Source organism: Mus musculus, chromosome 17 (genome assembly GCF_000001635.26).
Source record: "Mus musculus strain C57BL/6J chromosome 17, GRCm38.p6 C57BL/6J".
In the NCBI taxonomy this organism is placed as follows: Eukaryota; Metazoa; Chordata; class Mammalia; order Rodentia; family Muridae; genus Mus; species Mus musculus.
The window spans coordinates 35517049-35535616 of record NC_000083.6 but is presented as its reverse complement, the minus strand read 5'-3'; the positions used below and the strand labels follow the sequence as shown (position 1 = coordinate 35535616).

Here is an 18568-nt window from a genome sequence, read left to right as displayed (position 1 = left end):
TTTTTTATTTTATGGAAGTACACTGTTACTGTCTTCAGACACCAGAAGAGGGCATCAGATTCCATTACAGATGGCTGTGAGGCACCATGTGGTTGCTGGGAATTGAACTCAGAACCTCTGGAAGAACAGACAGTGCTCTTAACTGCTGAGCCATCTTTCCAGCCCTGAAAAGCAAACTTTCATTGAAAATGCATCTGTAGAGGCTGGGAGGAGTCGGGTATGGTGATGCATTCTTTTAATCCCAGCACTGGGGAGACAGAGACAGGTGGATCTCCGTGTGTTGGGGGCCTGCCTGGTCTACACAGTGTCAGGACAGCTAGAAATACACGGAAAGATCCTGTACACACACACACACACACACACACACACACACACACACACACCCCAAAACAAAAAAACAAACAAAAAAGAAGCTGGGAAGAACTGTGTTTCTTTACTGGGCAGGTTCCAGAAGAACACCCTACCCAGGCTCAGTGTGGGCCAGAGGCCCTGTTCCAGAAGGACCTTGAATGCATCCAGAATGGAGTTCCTTAAAACAAACTGCCTAGCTGGGTGGTGGTAGCACACGCCTTTAATCCCAGCACCCAGAGGCAGAGGTAGGTAGATCTGTGTGTTTGAGTCAGGCTTGCTCTACAGATTGAGTTCCAGATAGCCAGGGCTACACAGAGAAACCTTGTCTCTAAAACAAAACAAACTACTCATACACCCTACGGGTTTACATGTACCACCTAGGGCAGACAAGCCACAGCCATTAGAGAGCGGCAAGCTTTCTCTTTCACAGGAACACCAGAGGAGCAAGACCATGGGTCTGCATACCCTTGTGATGTGAAATTACGTACTTAGCCCTCCTCCCTGCACAAGTGCAAGACAAAAAACACACACCATTTCTAGATCTCTGCAAGCTAAGAGCTGAGAGGAACGCGACTGAATATTTAAAAACCTAAGCAACGGTAAAAAAAGCAGACTAGATTCAGAAGAAAACGTGGCTTTTATTTTTCCATTGGAAGCACCATCCTGATCGACTGTCAGTTCCCAGCTAAGAAAACCAGGGGGCAGCAGAGAGCACAGAGCTCAGGCTCTGCCTAGAAGTCCAGGTCTAGACAAGCAAGAACAGGCTGAGTGAGGTAGGAGTGTGCTTTCTGCTGATCAAGAGAAGCGAAGGGACAACATAATGACTGAACAGGGACCACAAAGTGGAGGGAGGGGGGGTTGCAGAGCATAGACACTTCCAACATAGAACACAATTCAAACAGAGACTGAGGAAGGGAACTAAGGGATTAGGGAAAATTGAGATTCTAAGCGGGCAGCCAATGAAAAAGGTGGGCTTTGGTGTGCTCTGTGGAGGCTCACGTTCCCTAGGGTCCCCTATCTATACTCTTCCTGGGGTGGGTCAAGGTCTGGCTCCTCCTGAGATTCATGGTCCATCTCAGGGGCAGGAGGCCAGGGGTTTTCTGGGGGCTGGGTTCCTGCTGGCCAGGGGTCATCAGGCAGAGGAGGTTTAGGGGGATCAGTGCTTGGGGGCTTTGGGGGCCAGGCACCACTGTCAGGAAGATCTCTCCAGGGACGGTTGGAGCCTGGAGGCGGAGGTTCATCAAACAAAGGAGGCGCCCCAGGCCAGGGATCACCAGGGATTGGGGGTCCCAGAGGCAATGGTGGGGAGTCCTCCTCTTCGTGGGTGTCTGTAGATCCGGGAGAAGGGTCGCCATTGCCTGAAATGCCTGTAGAGGAGGAAGGAGAATAAGAGATACAGTCGCAGAACACTTCCCACCCAGCTTCATACCCAAAGGTTGAGCCTCACTTAGACTAGCACAGCCTGAGCCCCAAAACAGATCTCAGAGTGACCCCCAAAGTGCTCTCCATACATTTCCCAAACACTGAGGCCATCTTCACACGGTGTGAAAGCCCTAGGCTCATCCGGACCACTGACACGATCATACTTCCAAATGGTTCTCTGTTCAACCTTGGTTGGGATACTCCACTGGAACCTCCCCCAGGGTGGTCTGCACTGGAAGTGGTCTTGGCCCCACCTGTCACTCAGGCGCCATCTCTGTAATAACCAGCCCTCAGTCCCAGTGACTCCCTAGGCCTGGTGACTCCACACAACTCTATCGCATCCCTCCACCTGACCCAGCAACATATTCAGAATCAAGGTGCCCCTGCCTGCAATCCCCTGAGCTTCCCCACTAAGGACACTCCAAGAATCCCTTCTGCTCTGCGTTCCTCTTACTCCTTTCCTCCTGGGGGCGTCCCCTCCCTAAGGGTGGGTCATTTCGACCATCTCCATCACCCCAGCTGTGCTCCTGGCCTATTCTGACGACTCACCTCCTGCACACAGGCAAAGGACCAGCAGGCCTAGCAGCTTCCAGGTGAGCATCATGGCTGTCTACTGGCCCCCAAGGCGGGGTGCTCCGAGTCTAGGTGCTTGAGAACCTAAGAGGCTTTATAGCAGAGGAGGTAGAGGGGGTGGCCAGTCTGTGGGGAGGGGCCAGCTCAGCACCCTAAGGAATCCCTACCAGAGCCTAACTGGTCAAACCCGTTTACAAAGAACCTGCCAGTAAGCATCCCTCTTTTCTGTCCCCCAGTCCCGGGGGCCGGGGGCAGCCGGGTCTATCAGTGACCCAGACCCCAGGAGGCTCCACCCTTGTTTTCACACCTCCTCCATCCACACCCGGCAGGAATCAGGACCCACCTGTCATCTTTATAATCACAAGGAAGGCTACCTTTCATCCGTGATAGTTATTGGAAGCCACAAAATGGGGGCAAACCTCGCGTGGGGAAGCTTGGTAATTAGAGGCAGAGGCGGGACGCCTGGGTCAGAAAGCACCCTCTAGACTGGCATCTCAGCCTCGGAGCTCCGTCCCCCCACTCCCCTCTGGACCATGCTCTCTGGCATGTCACCTCAGTCAGTCACTGGGAACTTCCCAGGCAGTGACATCTAAGGAATTCCAGGGGGAGCCACCTGGGTGACGCGGGAAGCCAGGATATCCTGGTTCCTGACCCCATGCAGAGGTGACTGCATCAACACCAAAGACTCAGGAAGAGCTCCCCTCCCCCACCCCTGCCCTTGTAACCCTAGAAATCTTCCTTCTTCAGGATGGCCCTGAGCATCAGGGTCCTTAAGACACACCCACCACCACCACCACCACCACCAAGAGAGATTGCTTCAGAAGGCTTGAGAGTGTCTGGACTACAGCTCCAATCCCCACACATCTGTCCCCACCTGGTCGGTTTGGGATTCTACTTATGGCTGATCAGGGAAACTTGGTTTCCACTTGATAGCCCTGGCCCCAGAGCATCCATCTTGATCCTGGACCATCTCCCTCAGGCTCCCAAGGTTTTAACCCATTGTTACTCTTCCTCCCTCCTCTCACACACAGATTTTTTTTCTTCTTTCCTTTCTTTCTGGTCTACAGAGTGAGGTCCAGGACAGCCAGGGCTACACAGAGAAACCCTGTCTTAAAAACCAAAAAAAAAAAAAAAAAAAAAAAAAGAAAAGAAAAGAAAAAGAAAATGTGAGTGTTTTACATACAAGTGATGCACAGGGAGGTCAGAAGGCATTGAATCCACCAGAACTGGAGTTATAAACAGTTGTTCGACTCCATGTGGTTGTTAAGATTTTAATCTAGATCCTCCGGAAGAGCAGCCAGTGCTTAGGACCACTTAGCCATCTCTCCAGTCCATCCCAAAGCCCTTCTGGAACTGTGCCCTGCCCCTGCCAGGAACCCCCTGCCGTCCATCACAGTCTGGAACTGTGCCCTGCCCCTGCCAGGAACCCCCTGCCGTCCATCACAGTCTGGAACTGTGCCCTGCCCCTGCCAGGAACCCCCTGCCGTCCATCACAGTGGCCCTGGCCTAGGACAGCATCTGCTGAGATTCCTTGAATGTTGACTGTTTAGTATCTTGCTCCAGGCATTCATCAACACCCAAAGAAAGTGAGGACAAAGGAAACTTGGTCTGGGTAGCAGTGGCACAGGCTTCTAACCCCAGCACTGGGTGTGTGTGTGTGTGTGTGTGTGTGTGTGTGTGTGTGTGTGTGTTTGAGTATATGTATGTGTGTGTGTGAGTGTATGTGTGTGAGGGTGTATATGTGTGTGTGTACGTGTGTGAGTGTATGTGTGTGAGAGTGTGTATGTGTGTGTTGGGGGGGTGCACAACACAATAGCAGGCAGATCTCTGAGTTTGAGGGCAGCTTGATTCAAGGAGTGAATTCTAGGATAGCTAGGGCTGCACAGAGTTCCTGTCCTGGAAAAAAAAAGGAGGAGGGGGTAGACAGAGAGAGACAGAGACAGAATGAACTTGGGAAGCAGGGGCAGGTGGGTCTCTGAGTTCAAGGTCAGCCTGTTCTACATAATAAGCTCTAAGGCATCCAGGGCTACTAAGTCTCAAAAGTCAAAACAAAAAACAAATAAAACCAACAACAAAATCAAACCAAACCTGGGGTGGGGGAGGGGGCTTGGGGTGTGGGGGTGGAGGGCTTCTCAGAACACTTCCAGGGCAGTTAGGAAAGAGATTTGGAAAGAGGCGCCCGAAGGGCAGGGGTAGGAGGACAAGCTTCTCACAGCCCCTGCCTCAGGAGCCGGCTCAGGGGAAATCGCAGTCTCTCAAACATCTCCAGGCAACACTATTGCCATCTTTATTCATTGCAGAGTTTGAATTTGGTAGAAGCTGGGGTTCCAAGGCTTGCTGGGGGGCAGGGCTAGGCTGGCCCCCACCCCATTTCCTCCGACCCAACCCTCCTGGGGGTCCAGCTTCAGGCTGGCTTCATTCTTCCCCCTGGCAGCTCTAGCTCAGCAGTGGATCTGAAGGAGGGTTCTTGGTTTTCTTGGTGTTCTGGTTATCTTCCACACAAATATCTTCATCTCTGGAAATGGCCTCGCTCAGGCCTTGCAGGTTATCAAGCAGGACGGTCAGGGAGCCTGATAGAAGAGACATCATGGGGTGCACACCGGGGTGAGAGCAGGCTGCATGTTGCCCAGGGCACGGGGCTGCACTGGCTAGGAGGCCCTGAGGGAGATTCCTGGGCACTGGCAGCACAGATTAAAGGCCAGTGTATTCTACCTTTCACAGATTCCTTGCACGAAGCAGCTGCCGGAGACTCAGAGGATGAGGACTCCACAGACCGGGGGCTGCACTTCTTATTCACTCCCGAGGGAAGCACTGCTAACAGGCGCTGCTGCTTGTAACAGAAGAGGAGACCCTCCTGCTTCAAGGTGGCCTGGGGAGGAGAGGGTGAGCCGGCCGGCCCAGGCCAGCCACCCGCCCCTGCACACCTTACTCACCCACCAGCTACCGTGACTAGCTCCCTGCTGTCCCCTACCAGCATCAGGTTCTTGTCCCTCTCCAGCTCCTGCACACGCCTCGTCAGCCGCTGACCCTCTTCCTTCCGGGCTTCATCCTGCAGGCGCCTGAGCTCCTGGTTGCGCTCCTTTTCCTGAGTGGCTTTGTGCTGGATCTGGCGCAAGGAAACCACTAAGGAGATGGGAGGGGGTTAGCCCAGAGCCCCAAAATGAGACTTGAGCTCTCAACTCTGTCTCTCAGGGACTCTTCCACACCACGGGTGGGCTGATGTCATGGGATCCTGAGCTCTCTGAGCCCTAAGTACTATCTCCATCCCTGATGCAAGCTCCTTAGGCAAGATGTGGACAGGGGCGCCGGAGTCACATCTCCTATAGTTAGTGCTCATGTGACCTGTTGATGTTGTTTTGAGACAGGTTTCCCTATGTTGTCCAGGCTAGCCCTAATCTATCCTGCCTCTTATTTTCAAGTGCTGGAGTGACAGGCAAGTGCCACCATGTGTGGCTAGGGCTCATGTTCTTACGACGCTAGGTATCACGATTAGATAATTTTCTGGCTGTGGGGTGTGCAGCTAAACCATCATGTCTGCTGCAACTTACACAACTCGAATGCCTACTCGTGTAACCATGGGAGCACAGGCGAGCCAGCAGGGGTGTTGACTGTGTTCTACTCAGGGAAGACATGGACATTCATCCTGCTCCTCTAACTCATCCAAGTGTTAAGTTTCTGGGGAGGGCAGTCGCCAGAAGTGGGGACACAGCAGTGGCGTCCGTTGAGGGGCAGTGATGCAGGCCTGGAGCCAGAGTTGTTCCTGATCCGGTGCTGGCTGCTGTGTGTTCACTGCATAAGAACTCATTCATGTCAGTCCTACGTTACTTCGCTACATACACTTGTCAACAAAAAGCTTCAAAAAAGGTAGGTGTGCCGGGTGTGGTGGCGCACGCCTTTAATCCCAGCACTCGGGAGGCAGAGGCAGGAGGATTTCTGAGTTCGAGGCCAGCCTGGTCTACAGAGTGAGTTCCAGGACAACCAGGAGAAACAGAGAAACCCTGTCTCGAAAACAAACAAACAAACAAACAAAAAAACAAAAACAAAAAAACCAAAAAAGGTAAGTGGGCTGGGGAGGGGTTACCAGCCCTGTGTCTCAGTGCTGCCTTCTTCCTGGCACATCTCACCAGCCTTGGCCTGCTCCCTTCGGGCCTCGTTCAGCCTCCTCTTTGTGTCTGAGAGCTGTTCCCGAAGCCGAGTTTCCACCTCGGCCACCTTCTCTTGCAGGGCTGCAGGTGAGGGTACGAGACAGTGTCAGGGAGAGCTGCCCATCCCACAGGGTCGCACACACCGCCACGCCCCCACACCTTGCCCGTAGATTTCCTGCTGCTGTGTCAGCTCCTGACGGAGGCTGGCAGCTTCCTCCGTGCTCTCCTGCTGGCCCCGACGTGCTGCCTCCAACTGCTGCCCAACGCTGGCCAGGGATTCCTGGGCACGCTGCAGCTCCTGCTCCAGCTGCTGGGCCACCTCTATCAACCGTCGGCGCTCGACCTCCCCTAAAAGGAAACCGTGGTCACACAAGACCTCTTGCTGGCACCTGAGCCTCAGATGGTAGAGAGTCTCCTCCAGCCCCACGCAGGCATACCTTGCTCCCGTGCCCGGCCCACCTCCTGCTGGATCAGGTGGGCACTCAGCTGCAGCTCTGCATCCAGGCGGTTCCGTTCTTCCCGTAGCTGTTCCAGCTCAACGCTCAGGTCTGTGTCCAGTGGGGGTGCGGCTTCCGATGGGGGAGAGCTGGGATAGCAATGACAAGAGTCAGAGAAAATTCCCCCAGCAGCTACCTGCTTGGTGCCTCCACCCCTCCTTGGTCCCTCTGGGTCCTAGCAGCCAATAGATTGCCCCCAACATCCATACCCCCCCTTTACCTCAACTAGTCTGGACTTTACCTCTCCACGCGCAACTGAGCAAGAGCCACCTTTCGAGCCATCAAACCTGAGAAGAGAGGACAGGGAGATGAGTATACATGGACAGAGGGTGGTGGGAGCACAGGACTGAGTGGCAGTTACCAAGGCAACAGAGGATAAATGTGAGGTTAGATCCAGGGCTAAGAGCAAGAGGGCCAGGCCGGAAACCCCACAGTTGCTCTACGTACCCTTAATGGTGTGGACCTTCCGGACAGCATAGCTGAGTCGGTTGCTGAGGCTGGGAATCCGGGCTACAGCCTGATCCATCCTGGTCATGGTGCTTTGGAGTTTGGCCTGAGTGCTGAAGAAGATGTAGGCTGCTCACTGTCCTCCCTCCCCTCATCCCTTCAAGACCTGCAGGGTCTGATGCAGAGGACACATCTGTCCTGAAGGCCCTGCAGGGTCTGGTGCAGAGGACACATCTGTCCTGTCCTGTTACATGAGCGGGGAGGTGGGTTGTTAAGTAGCAAGCAAAGGAGAAACGGAAGTCACCAGGAGAGGCAGTGCCTTGGCAGACCCTGCAGGTTAGTCAAGCTCCTTAGCAAACCTAAAGAGAATCTAAGTGCTTAAGCTTGGTAACTGTCAGGTTAAAAACATCCAGCTGAAAATGAACTCCTGCCACAAAACCTACAGTGTCTAATTTGGTCCCTTACAGTCTTTTTGTATGGGTGGAAGAGGATGGGAGACGATTAGGGTTAAGACAGGGTGGCTAGAACTTCACCATCATGCTTGGCCTGCAATGTATATAATAACCTGCAGTGAGGAACCATTAAAGTCCATGGGCTCAACTCCTACCTGGATCTACATTCTGTAGCCCAGGAAAGGGCTCAGCAACAATTCTACAACAGCGGGTACCAGAGGCTGACTAAACTCTGAGACCTGTACCTGTAGGCTACCACTCAGGCTCCGGGCACTTGGGACCTGACACTATCTGCCTCACCTGGGGCATACGGTGTTCAGAGCCTAGAAGGGCTTTCTGGTGACTTTTATTAAAAACCATGTCTGTGACCTGGCAGAAGGTAAAACCCATGCACCACACCCCAACGCCCTCCTGGAGGCAGGCACCCCATATACAACACTCCAACACCCTCCTGGAGGCAGGCACCCCATACACCATACCCCAACATCCTGCTGGAGGCAGGTACCCCATAAGCAACACCCCAACACCCTCCTGGAGGCAGGCACATGCAGTGCTTTGAATCTTCCAAACTAGTTGGTTCTTCCAAACTAGTCTGACTCTGTGCAAGTTAAAAAGTTTCATCTTTTTATTCTGGTGCCAGGGATTGAAAGCAGAGATACCTGAATGCTAGGCAAGCGCTCTACTACTGAGCTACAGACCAGACCAGCTGTACAATTAGGGTGCCTCCCCCAGCCAGACCAGGCGAGTGTGCAAAGGAAGGAAGGAGGAAGAGAGGGAGGAAGGACTGCACATGGCTCCAGTTCCCATCCCTGAGCTCTGAAGCCACAGCCCCGCCTAGCTGTCCTACTTAGCTTCAGAGCGCACTAGACTGAAGTGCAGGAAGCAGGATCCTCTGCTGTGGCCCAACCACAGCTCAGTTCACTGCGGGTGATGCTGGTGTGATACAGAGGTGACACCCCTCCACCCTGCACCCTCCTGCCCCTCTTCCCCGAGGCTCTTCCAGGCAACAGATACCTGTTCATAGCACCGACCACGAACTTCAACTGCTCTTCAGCAGAGGCTATCTGCTGTTCCTGCCTCCGCCTGGCCTCCTGAGCCTGATCCAGCTCCATCTGCAGGCTCTGGGAAGGATGCAGCTTTGTGTGTACTTTTTCTTGTAGACCTCCCTCCCTGGCACGTGGCCCACACACCCGGGCTAGGGTCTTCTTCACCCTCCTCCCTTAGGGAGCACCCTCAGACCTTGGTGCTCATCCGCTCCACCTCCACCTGTGCAGTTTTGTCTTGCAGGGCACGCTGCAAGATGGCCTGCTCCTGGCTTTGGGAGGTCACTTGCTCCTGGAGCTCTGCTACCTACGGAAGCAGAAGGAGCTAAGCAAGGAAATGGAGAGCCAAAGCTATGGGAACACGGGTGGGAGGGGAATGAAGGAGACAGGGCGGGAGTCTCCGGAGTCGGGCTGCAGAGACGGCCCAGTGGCTAAGAACGCTGGTTGTTCCTGCAGAGTTCCATTCCCCTTTCCCACATGATAGCTCATAACCATCTGTAACTCCAGTTCTCGGAGAGCAAACACCTTCTGACTTCCGTGGGCACATGGTACACATACATACACGCAGGCAAAACATTTATACACACAAAACAAAATAAGCACACCTTTTATTTCTTTCTAAGACAGGGTTTCACTATGTAGCCCTGGCTGTCCTGGAACTGACTATGTAGACCAGGCTGGCCACAGATTCAGAGATCCTCCTGCCTCGGCCTCTGCCTCCTAAGTGCTGGAATTGAAGTGTATCACCACACCCAACTAAATTAATAAGTACTAAAAAAACAAAAAGAAAATAAAAAACCCGGTGTGGTGGGGCGTGTCTTTAATTCCAGCATGAGGGAGAGACAGGCAATCACTTATAGGTCAGAACAGTCTACAGAGTGAGTTCCAGGGCAGCCACAGAACATAGAAACTCTGTCTTGAACCTTCTCTCCGACTCAGGATGCACAAGCCCACACTTTGGGAAACCCTCCTGACCCAAGCCTTCCCCTGACCGTGCCCGTGGCCATGCCCTGGTGGACGTTGTGGCCTCAGAGGCCGTCCCTGACCATCCTATCCATCCACCTCAGTCTGTCACCACTGCTTTTCCGCAGCACTTATGACAATGTGACGCCTACCCATCTTTTTACGTATCCTTCTAGAACTCAAGCTCCGTGAGAACGGGGACTCCTCGGCTCGGGGCTCTGTGCCCTGCACGTGGCAGTCACCCCGAGACTAACTGTCATCACTGTGAGAGACACGGGGTGCGGGATGACAGTGACAGAGACGCAGCCCCTGACCTGGATCCTCAGCTGCGACGTGGAGTCCCTGTGCTGCAGGTCCTGGGCTTTGAGCTGCACCATGAGGGCAAATACCTTCTCCCGCCAGTTGCGCAGCAGCGAGCGGCACTTCTTAGGAAACTCGGGTTCCAAGGGATCTAAAGGCTGAATCTGTACGGGGGAAGAAGGGAGATGGATGTTCTAAGAAAGTGGGGACCTTTGTCCTGCCTGTCCTGCCGTCCACAGTGAGGAGTTTAGGGGTCTTGGTGGCATACCACCCACTACCCCCAGAAAGGGAAGGCCTGCAGCAGGGCAGGGTCTGGAAGATGAGGGAGGGTCCTACCTTCCTGGTCAGCTCCTCTTCCTGCAGGGCGAGCATGTGTGTGAGGCTCTGTACTCGTACCTGCAGTAACTCCACGGTGGCCTGAAGGTCAGCCCGATCCTCCTTCAAGTGCTGGGAGAAGGAACTCCACCAGTCAGGATCTCCATGCTACCTCAGGCTGTGAGCCGTCTCAAGGGCAGCATGGCTTCCCCTCTAGGGCACTGTGCTCTCTCCTCCCAGGTCATGCCCTGATCCCTGGAGTCTTTTCTCTCACCTTCAAGGTGTCTAGAAGCTCCTTTCGTTCCAGCTCCCATTCCTGGCTAGGAAACTCAGGAAGAACTTGTTCCCCCACATACTTCCTCAGACTCTCCACCAAGGTCACCTGAGCTTCCAGCTCTTCTTGGGTCTTGCTAAGATTGAAACAGAAATGGACCAGTCCTCGGTAGAACAGCCTGGCAATGCCGCACCCCTCACTAACAGCCCTGCGCAGCCCACTGACCTCAGCTGGTTCCTGAGCATGTCCGCCTCCTTCTGGGCCATAGCCAGCTGCTTGGCTTCCCCTGCCCGTTTCGTTTCCAGGCTATTCAGAGACTTCTCCAAGCCCTCGGCCTTGCTGGCCAGACTGTCGAGAGCCTTCTGGTGAGCCTGTGTCAGGGAGGACAGCTGTGGAGGAGGAGCATGCTCAGAGAGGGCCAGCCTGAGGGGCTGGAGAGCTCAGCAGGGCAGACCCAAGCTCAGTTCCCAGCACCCAACGCGCAGTTCAGAGGATCCAATGTCCTCTTCTGGCCTCTGAGGCCCTCACACATGTGGTATACACTCACTGACACAACACACACTCACAAGCATAAATAAATCTTCAGGGGGCAGGGCGGCTCACCCCACCTTGGGGCCTTGTCTCTCAGAGAGCCATCTAACTGATCATGCTGCTGTAAGCAATGGAGGAAATCTTGGCCTCTGGTTCTCCACAGTTAGTTTTAAACATCAGCTCCTGCCAGTTCACTTCCCGGTCTCTCCGTGTTCATGCTAACAGCGAGAGTAAAGGACCCCACCTCATGCCTGAGTCTTTCAGGCTGTAGAGACTTGAGTTAGGAGCCCCAAAACCTTTGTGAAAAACCTAGACAGGCCAGCATACACCTGTAATCACCCCTGCTCTGTGGGATGGAAGGAGACACGGGCAGATCCCTGAAGCTCCTGGTCTGGCCTACATGATAAAGTTGCGGGTCAATAAAAGACCCTGTCAGTCTGGCATGGTGGCGCACACCTTTAATCCCAGCACTTTTTTGTTGTTGTTGTTGTTGTTTTGAGACAGGGTTTCTCTGTGTAGCCCTGGCTGTCCTGGAACTCACTTTGTAGATCAGGCTGGCCTGGAACTCAGAAATCCATCTGCCTTTGCCTCCCGAGTGCTGGGATTAAAGTTATGTGCCACCATTGGGAGACAGAGGCAGGCAAATTTCTGAGTTCGAGGCCAGCCTGGTCTACAGAGTGAGTCCCAGGACAGCCAGGGCTACACAGAAAAACCCTGTCTCGAAAAACCAAAAATAAATAAATAAATTAATTAATTAATTAATTAATTTAAAAAAAGACCTTGTCTTGAGTGAAAGGAGCTTGAGACCCACACCCGAGTTTGTCCTCTGACCCCCACACATGTGCCAGGCACCCTCACACCCTCACCCACAGACCCACGCCTGAATGTACACACACTCCTCAGTGCATGGTGGGAACAAATGTCTTCAACCCCACGTGCTGGCTCCTCTTTGGTCAATCTGACATGAGCTGGAGTTATTTGAGAAGGGTAACTCAGTTGAGAAAATGCATCCATTAGATCATGCATCCATTAGATCATCCTGTAGGCAAGCCTATGAGATATTCTCTCTGATGCGTGATTGATTTGCAAGGACCCCGGCCCACAGTAGGATGGTACCACCCCTAGATAGGTGGTCCTGAGTTACATAGGAAAGCAGGCTGACCAAGCCATGAGGAGCAAGCCAGTGAGCAGGGCCCCTCCATGGCCTCAGCTTCCCTCAATGGACTAGGAGCAGGGTGAGATAAGCCAGAAGCCCTTCCCTTCCTTCCCAAAGTTGCTTTCTGTCAGTGCTTTATCAGAGCAATAGAATTCTAGTACTTGGGAGGCTGAGTTGGGAGAACTTCCTCAAGCTCAAGGCCAGCCAGGGCTACAGATCAAGACCCTACCTTAATAGCCCTCTACCCACAGAAAACAGATTTGCTACACCCACAAAGCCTACTGCAGGAACAGCACACTTGCCGAGCTCTCTCCTGTGGCTCTCCCTGCTCAGGCGCTGTTCAACCCTCAGGGAGACCCCTCATCTGCCCTTTCCCTGCTGGCAGCTTTCTGAGCTCTAGCAGCAGGTCGGACCCTACTTCTGTGTGATCATGAGGATGCTCTGGGGAGGGAGGGTCTTTCTCACTAGACCCCAAACAGCGCCAGGGGCAGCAGAGCAGATGGAGCTGTGGAGCCAATGGTAAGGGGCATGCCCTGCTTCCTCCTACAGGGTAGGTCAGCCCTGCCAGCCCTGTCTCCATTACCAGTATCAAGTTTGCAAAGTCGAGCACAGGTGTTTTTAGACGTACAAACCTGACTCTGTTATTGCCCTGTTTTTGTTTTGTTTTTTCTGAAGCTTGGTGTGGTGTCGCACACCTTTGATCCCAACACGTGGGAGGCAGAAGCAAGAGCCAGGGCCAGCCAGACAACAAAAACCTTTCCTTTTCTGGGGACACGGGGGGGGGGGGGCTGTACCTGTAGCCTTGCGCAGAGAGCAGGCAGGCACTCTGCCGCTGAGCTACAGCCTCAGTTACTTAGAACCTGCCAATGGCTATCTGACTTTTTTTTTTTTTTTTAAGAATTATTTATTTTGCCGGGTGTGGTGGCGCACACCTTTAATCCCAGCACTTGGGAGGCAGAGACAGGCGGATTTCTGAGTTCGAGGCCAGCCTGGTCTACAGAGTGAGTTCCAGGACAGCCAGGGCTACACAAAGAAACCCTGTCTCGAAAAACCAAAAAACAAAAAAAGAATTATTTATTTTATATATATGAATACACTGTAGCTGTCTTTAGAAATACCAGAAAAGGGCATCGGATCCCATTACAGATGGTTGTGAGCCACCATGTGGTTCAGGACCTCTGGAAGAGCAGCCAGTGCTCTTAACCACTGAGCCATCTCTCCAGCATCTTTTGACATTCCAGCAGTCTATCTCACTCACAATGTCTGTCTAGAGTCGACTTCTGAATATGGTACCACTAATAGAGGTTATCGAACATCAGAGTAGGGCGCTTGCTTAGTCAAGCGACAGATTCAGAGAGCCTTCCTACGGGTAACTCACAGGCAGCAAGGCTGTCCCTGCTCCAATATTACGAAGAAGATACTCTCATCTTTAAAGCCTCTCTTCCTGAGCGCTCCACCAGCCTGGGGTGGCCCTCTCTGTCCCTAGACTATGCTTCAGCACTTTCCCAGTTGCAACTGGCTATAGCTGCATTAAGTGTGTCCCATGCAGGCAGGCTATGGGCGCCATTCATGAGAGCAGACTCAGACAACTTGAATCCCTAGCCAGATCCTACCTCAAAGACGGCAAAGAGAAGCACTGGGTAGCCTGACTGAAAAAAATCTACCTTTCCCAGTGTTCCCTGGGACCCATACCACTGCCCCATCCTACCCCGACCCCAATCCTTCCCTCCACCACGTTCCCAGAAGGGTACCTGGCACAGAATATGGAGAAATACTACTTCTGAGGGTATTGAAGGTTACGAGCTCACTGACTCCCAAGTAACAGGTGCAGCCTGAGGGAAACCAAAATACCCAAGTATTTTGGGGGGCTTCCCCCACCTCCACGGGTCTGCTGCTCCCGAGGCTCCTTGCAATTTACTGGACGGCGTGCCCTGATATGCTTCTAAGCCCCTCCCACCCCCGTGTTCACCTGCTCTTGGTGCAGGCTCTGAATCTCCTCCAGCTCCTTGTGCTTCGCCTCTTCCAGGTTCTTCCGAACCATTTCAGCTCCGGCCAAGGCGGTGCGCAGGCCCTCGGCCTCAGCTTGGCCGGCCTTCTCTGCCACTGCCAGAGCATCCAGCTCCACGGCCTGAGTCTCCAACCTCATCTTCTGCTGCAGCGAGGTCTCCCGTAGGGACCGGACTTCCTCCTCCAGCCGCCGCAACTCTTGGAGCTGCCGTGAGATCAGCTCGGCCTGCTGGCTCAGGGCACTGGAGAACCCCAGCTCCAGAGACCTTCAAAGACAGGAGGGGAAAAGGTGAGCTGCTGGGAGGGTGGAAGCAAGGGGCTGAGCTGAGGCAGGAGGATATATTCATCTACCACACCACTGTCAATCAACCACCAAGTCCCTACTAAGCACACGTGGTCATCCACTTTCTGGGCTCAGTCGACCTAAGGGCTAGTGAGATCAGGCGAAGAAGAACACCATCTCTCCAGAGATCCACACATAAGCAGGCAGATGGGTTAAACGTCAAACAAGCACATCGGAGGGCTTCAAGTTTTGAGTTGGAGGATGTCTGAATTCTAGGTGAGGGCAAAGAGCTTCTGCTACCAAGATGGTGGCAAAGCCAAGTGATTTTTTTTTTTTTTTTACACTTTTGTTGTTTCATCTTGTTTGAGACAGGGTCTCATGCAGCCCAGGCTGACCCAGTACATAGCAGAGGCTAGCCCCAGACTTGGGATCCTCCCTGTGCACCAAGGCATGCATGTGTGCGCACGCATATCCACATGAGTAAGTATATAAATGCAACAGAAGGAAAAGGAGGAGGGGGAGGGGAAAGGGGAGAAGGGAGGAGGAGGAGGAGGAGGAGAAGGAGGAGAAGGAGGAGGGAGGAGGAGGAGGAGAAGGAGGAGGGAGGAGGAGGAGGAGGAGGAGAAGAAGAAGAAAAAGACGACTATGATGACAAAGTCACTCACGTTTCCCGATGGTGTCTTCCACTTCCCTTCCTGATTTCTCAGTTGCCAGGGGACTTCCCTACCTTGCACTATGTCAGCAGGCTGGCATCTGTCTTCTCTAAGACTCTTTCCCAGGCGTAACTGGGATTACAGGCACTCACTGTTACACCCTGCTCTTTTGGTGCGGGCTTTTTCCGTGAGTGTTTGGTACATTGCACAGGGAGTCTGAGGCGTCTGCATATCTGAATTGGTTATGTGGAGGCTCCAGAGGCATCTCTGTCCCTGAGAATGGCAGGATTTCCTTTAACTGGAGGCTAGCAATGACTTGCCACAGTTCCTTACAATCTGTCTCCTAACATGCCCCTCTGACAGAATGACACCCCAGGACACTGGGGGAAAGACACAGACGAAACAGAAGTAAGAATGCTCATTCACACAGAGCCGAATGTCCACAGGGGCTGGAGAGCCGGCTCGGGGTGCTAAGAGCGCTTGCTGATCTTGCAAAGAACCTGAGTTCAGTTCCCAGCCCCCCACATTCAAAGGCTGACAGCTGCCTGTCACTCCAACTACAGAGGATCCTTCACCCTCTTTTGGCCTCCAAGTATGAATGCTCACACACAATCATACACACATAAATAAAGTCTTTGTTGTTGTTTTTTCCAGACAAGTTTTTCTCTATGCAGCCCTAACTGTCCTGAAACTCAATCTCTAGACCAGGGTTGGGGCCTTGAACTCAGGGATCTGCCTACCTTTGACTCTCTAGTGCTGGGATTAAAGGCAGACCATACTAAGCTCAAAAATAAAATTCTTAGGGCTGGAGAGTTGGAGCAGAGGTTAAGAGTTCTTTAGGGGCTGGAGAGATGGCTCAGCAGGTAAGAGCTCTGACTGCTCTTCCAAAGGTCCTGAGTTCAATTCCTAGCAACCACACGGTGTCTCACAACCATCTGTAATAGGATCTGATACCCTCTTCCGGTGTGTATAGGAGTACAATGTACTCCTATAAATAAAACTAAATAAACCTTAAAAAAAATTTTTTTTAATAGTCTTAAAACACACATTGACACCAGGCGTGGTGGCGCACACCTTTAATCCCAGTACTCGGGAGGCAGAGGCAGGCAGATTTCTGAGTTCGAGACCAGCCTGGTCTACAGAGCGAGTTCCAGGACAGCCAGGGTTATACAGAGACACCATGTCTTGAAAAAACAAACAAACAAAAAACCAACAAAAAACAAAAAAAAAAAAACAAATAAAACCACATTCACAGAGCATAGCCAGCTCCAGTTGCACATTCCTGTAAAGGCCTGCTTAACTACTCCAAAAGGAGCCAGTATGCCTCTGGAGAACTGGGTCAGCATGTCTAAGCTGCACGTCATTTTGCTTTAAAACAGCTTTTGCAGAACTTATCCCCTCCCTTAAGACATTTACATTCCTTATGTAATGAGAATTTAAGTCCAAACATCTATTCTCACTAACCCCAACGCATGTGGTCTATGCGTCGTAGGGGCCAACAATGGCCTATAGAAAAACCACACAAGTTATAGAACCAGGGGCTGAAATGAAGGCATGCGTGTATGAAGGACCATGTGTCAGTCTGAGGAAGAGGTGATTGGCAGATCCCTACCTGCCTCTCCGCCCTAGCCCCTGCCCATCTCCACAGAAATCCTGTCCCCACGTGGTCACTGTCGACCTCTGAGCATCTAGCCGTCTCTCTAAGACATCTTGGCTGGCCGGAGATTGGACCAAGGGAACGTCTGAAGCCCAGGTCGGGGCCATTCTTGGCAGAGTTGGAAGGGGCCGAGCTTGGAAGTGGGAGGGAGGAACCAGCCCAGCAAAACCTGAGGGGGTCACAAGAATAAAGACTGTCAGATTCTGAGAGAGGGGGAGAGGGAAGAGGGAGATGATCCTGGTCTCCTTGACTAGCCTCACTGACCTGACGGTGGCAACATCTTCCTGTTATATGAATCCTGTAGCTCTTGTCTCCAGTCACCTATGTTCCCCTGGACAATAGGAGAAACAAGGATACTTCAATTCAATTTTTCAGGCCACCTTCCAAAGAAAAAGCCCTATAAAAACAAAGTCATAATCCTTAAGTTACTGACAGGTCTATCGGGCTGTACGCTTCTCTTTTCCTACTTCCCTAAGGCACACGGTAACCAAACCACTTGCTTGTCCCAACTACGCTCCTGATAGAATGAACCAGGCAACAACCCTAAGGTAAATTTACTGAGACGAGGCTTCCTTCTACTTACAGGAATGTGGGTGGTGTGCCTTTACCTTCCTCCTTAAGTGTCTACGGTCCCTGCAGCTCAGGACTCTCTGGACACAGTATAAGGAGCCCACTCTCCACAGTCCTTGCCATGGAATGGTAGGGCCGTTGGGAAGCCCATCTAGGCACCATCGAGCCAGGATTTCTGAGTCATTTCCTATTAAAGAGTTAGCCCAAGGCCTGGTCCGGGAAGAATGAGGCCACATGTGGGGTTAAGCGTCTTCCCTAGGATCCCTGAGGAATCGGAGCAGCCGGGAGCCCGTTGCTGGGAAGCCAGCTTCCTGGCAACTCATCTGGGCCTCTCTGTAACGGGCCTCAGTTGCTCTCTATCCCCTCGGCTTCCATTCCCGATGCATCTCTCTTCGGAGTCCTACAGCATCTTCTTTCCCCCACTTCCATCAGAATTCAAGTTTTTGGGTTTTTTTTTTTTTCACTCAACCCCCGCGATTCCTACCCGTTTCTCTTCCTAGACCTAGTATGAGTCTTTTTCGATGGAATTATCTTGGTCGCTCCCTGTCCTGTCTCCCCCACTTCTCTCCCGCACACACCCCGGGCTAATCCCCGTCAGGACCCTGAACTCTGAGGCTGTCTTGACCTCCTCATCTATCCTTTGACCCAGCTCCTGCACCCCTCTTGCCCTGTGGATCCCCTCCGCCCCCCTTGCGCCCCCTCTCAGACTCTTCCCGCCCCCAACTGACTCTCCCCGAACGCCCCTTACCCAGCGCGAGATCCGCCCTCTTGCCACGCCCCTTACACCTAGCACCCAGTCTAGACGCCACACCCAGATCACGCATGCGCGGGGCGGCGGGCTGCTCTACAGCTCCATTTCTCCCTACCGGAAATAGGAAGAAGAAAGGTGCAAGCAGGCACCCTGACGCCCCAAACTTTCTCCGCGCCCT

General features: G+C 52.9%; 2 protein-coding genes across 16 annotated transcripts; both read right to left on the bottom strand.

Moving 5' to 3' along the window:
• Nucleotides 1-969: 969 nt before the first annotated feature.
• Psors1c2 (psoriasis susceptibility 1 candidate 2 (human)) lies at nt 970-2416 on the bottom strand. Its single transcript, NM_020576.2, has 2 exons — nt 2323-2416; nt 970-1718 (listed from the first exon to the last, which is right to left on the bottom strand). Exons 1-2 carry the CDS (start codon nt 2375-2377, stop codon nt 1366-1368), a joined length of 408 nt encoding a protein of 135 aa, NP_065601.2. The 5' UTR covers nt 2378-2416; the 3' UTR covers nt 970-1365.
• A 2185-nt stretch (nt 2417-4601) lies between these two features.
• Cchcr1 (coiled-coil alpha-helical rod protein 1) lies at nt 4602-18568 on the bottom strand. Of its 15 annotated transcripts, none has more exons than NM_001372298.1 (18): nt 18388-18568; nt 17334-17466; nt 17025-17238; nt 14439-14742; nt 11008-11171; nt 10783-10918; nt 10530-10640; nt 10208-10357; nt 9127-9237; nt 8902-9008; nt 7436-7548; nt 7230-7275; nt 6929-7077; nt 6651-6839; nt 6471-6572; nt 5318-5469; nt 5059-5173; nt 4602-4916 (listed from the first exon to the last, which is right to left on the bottom strand). In NM_001372298.1, the coding sequence occupies exons 2-18, from the start codon at nt 17347-17349 to the stop codon at nt 4783-4785; spliced, it is 2313 nt and encodes a 770-aa protein (NP_001359227.1). In that variant the 5' UTR covers nt 17350-17466; nt 18388-18568; the 3' UTR covers nt 4602-4782. The 15 variants fall into 15 exon arrangements, 14 of the variants coding, with proteins under 14 accessions (NP_001359227.1, NP_666360.2, NP_001359228.1 ...); NM_146248.3 differs by having other exon boundaries at nt 17334-17400; NM_001372299.1 differs by having other exon boundaries at nt 18506-18568.

What these genes read in the sequence shown, in the direction of transcription:
- Psors1c2 (NM_020576.2), bottom strand. Translation starts at nt 2,377, where the DNA reads ATGATGCTCACCTGGAAGCTGCTAGGCCTGCTGGTCCTTTGCCTGTGT. An exon ending in CCTTTGCCTGTGTGCAGGAG is followed by an intron (nt 1,719 to 2,322) that starts GTGAGTCGTCAG and finishes CCTCCTCTACAG; the next exon opens with GCATTTCAGGCAATGGCGAC.
- Cchcr1 (XM_011246445.2), bottom strand. Translation starts at nt 17,875, where the DNA reads ATGTGGCCTCATTCTTCCCGGACCAGGCCTTGGGCTAACTCTTTAATA. An exon ending in GTGGTCGGTGCTATGAACAG is followed by an intron (nt 7,549 to 8,901) that starts GTATCTGTTGCC and finishes CATCTTCTTCAG; the next exon opens with CACTCAGGCCAAACTCCAAA. An exon ending in GCTCAGTTGCGCGTGGAGAG is followed by an intron (nt 7,078 to 7,229) that starts GTAAAGTCCAGA and finishes TTGCTATCCCAG; the next exon opens with CTCTCCCCCATCGGAAGCCG.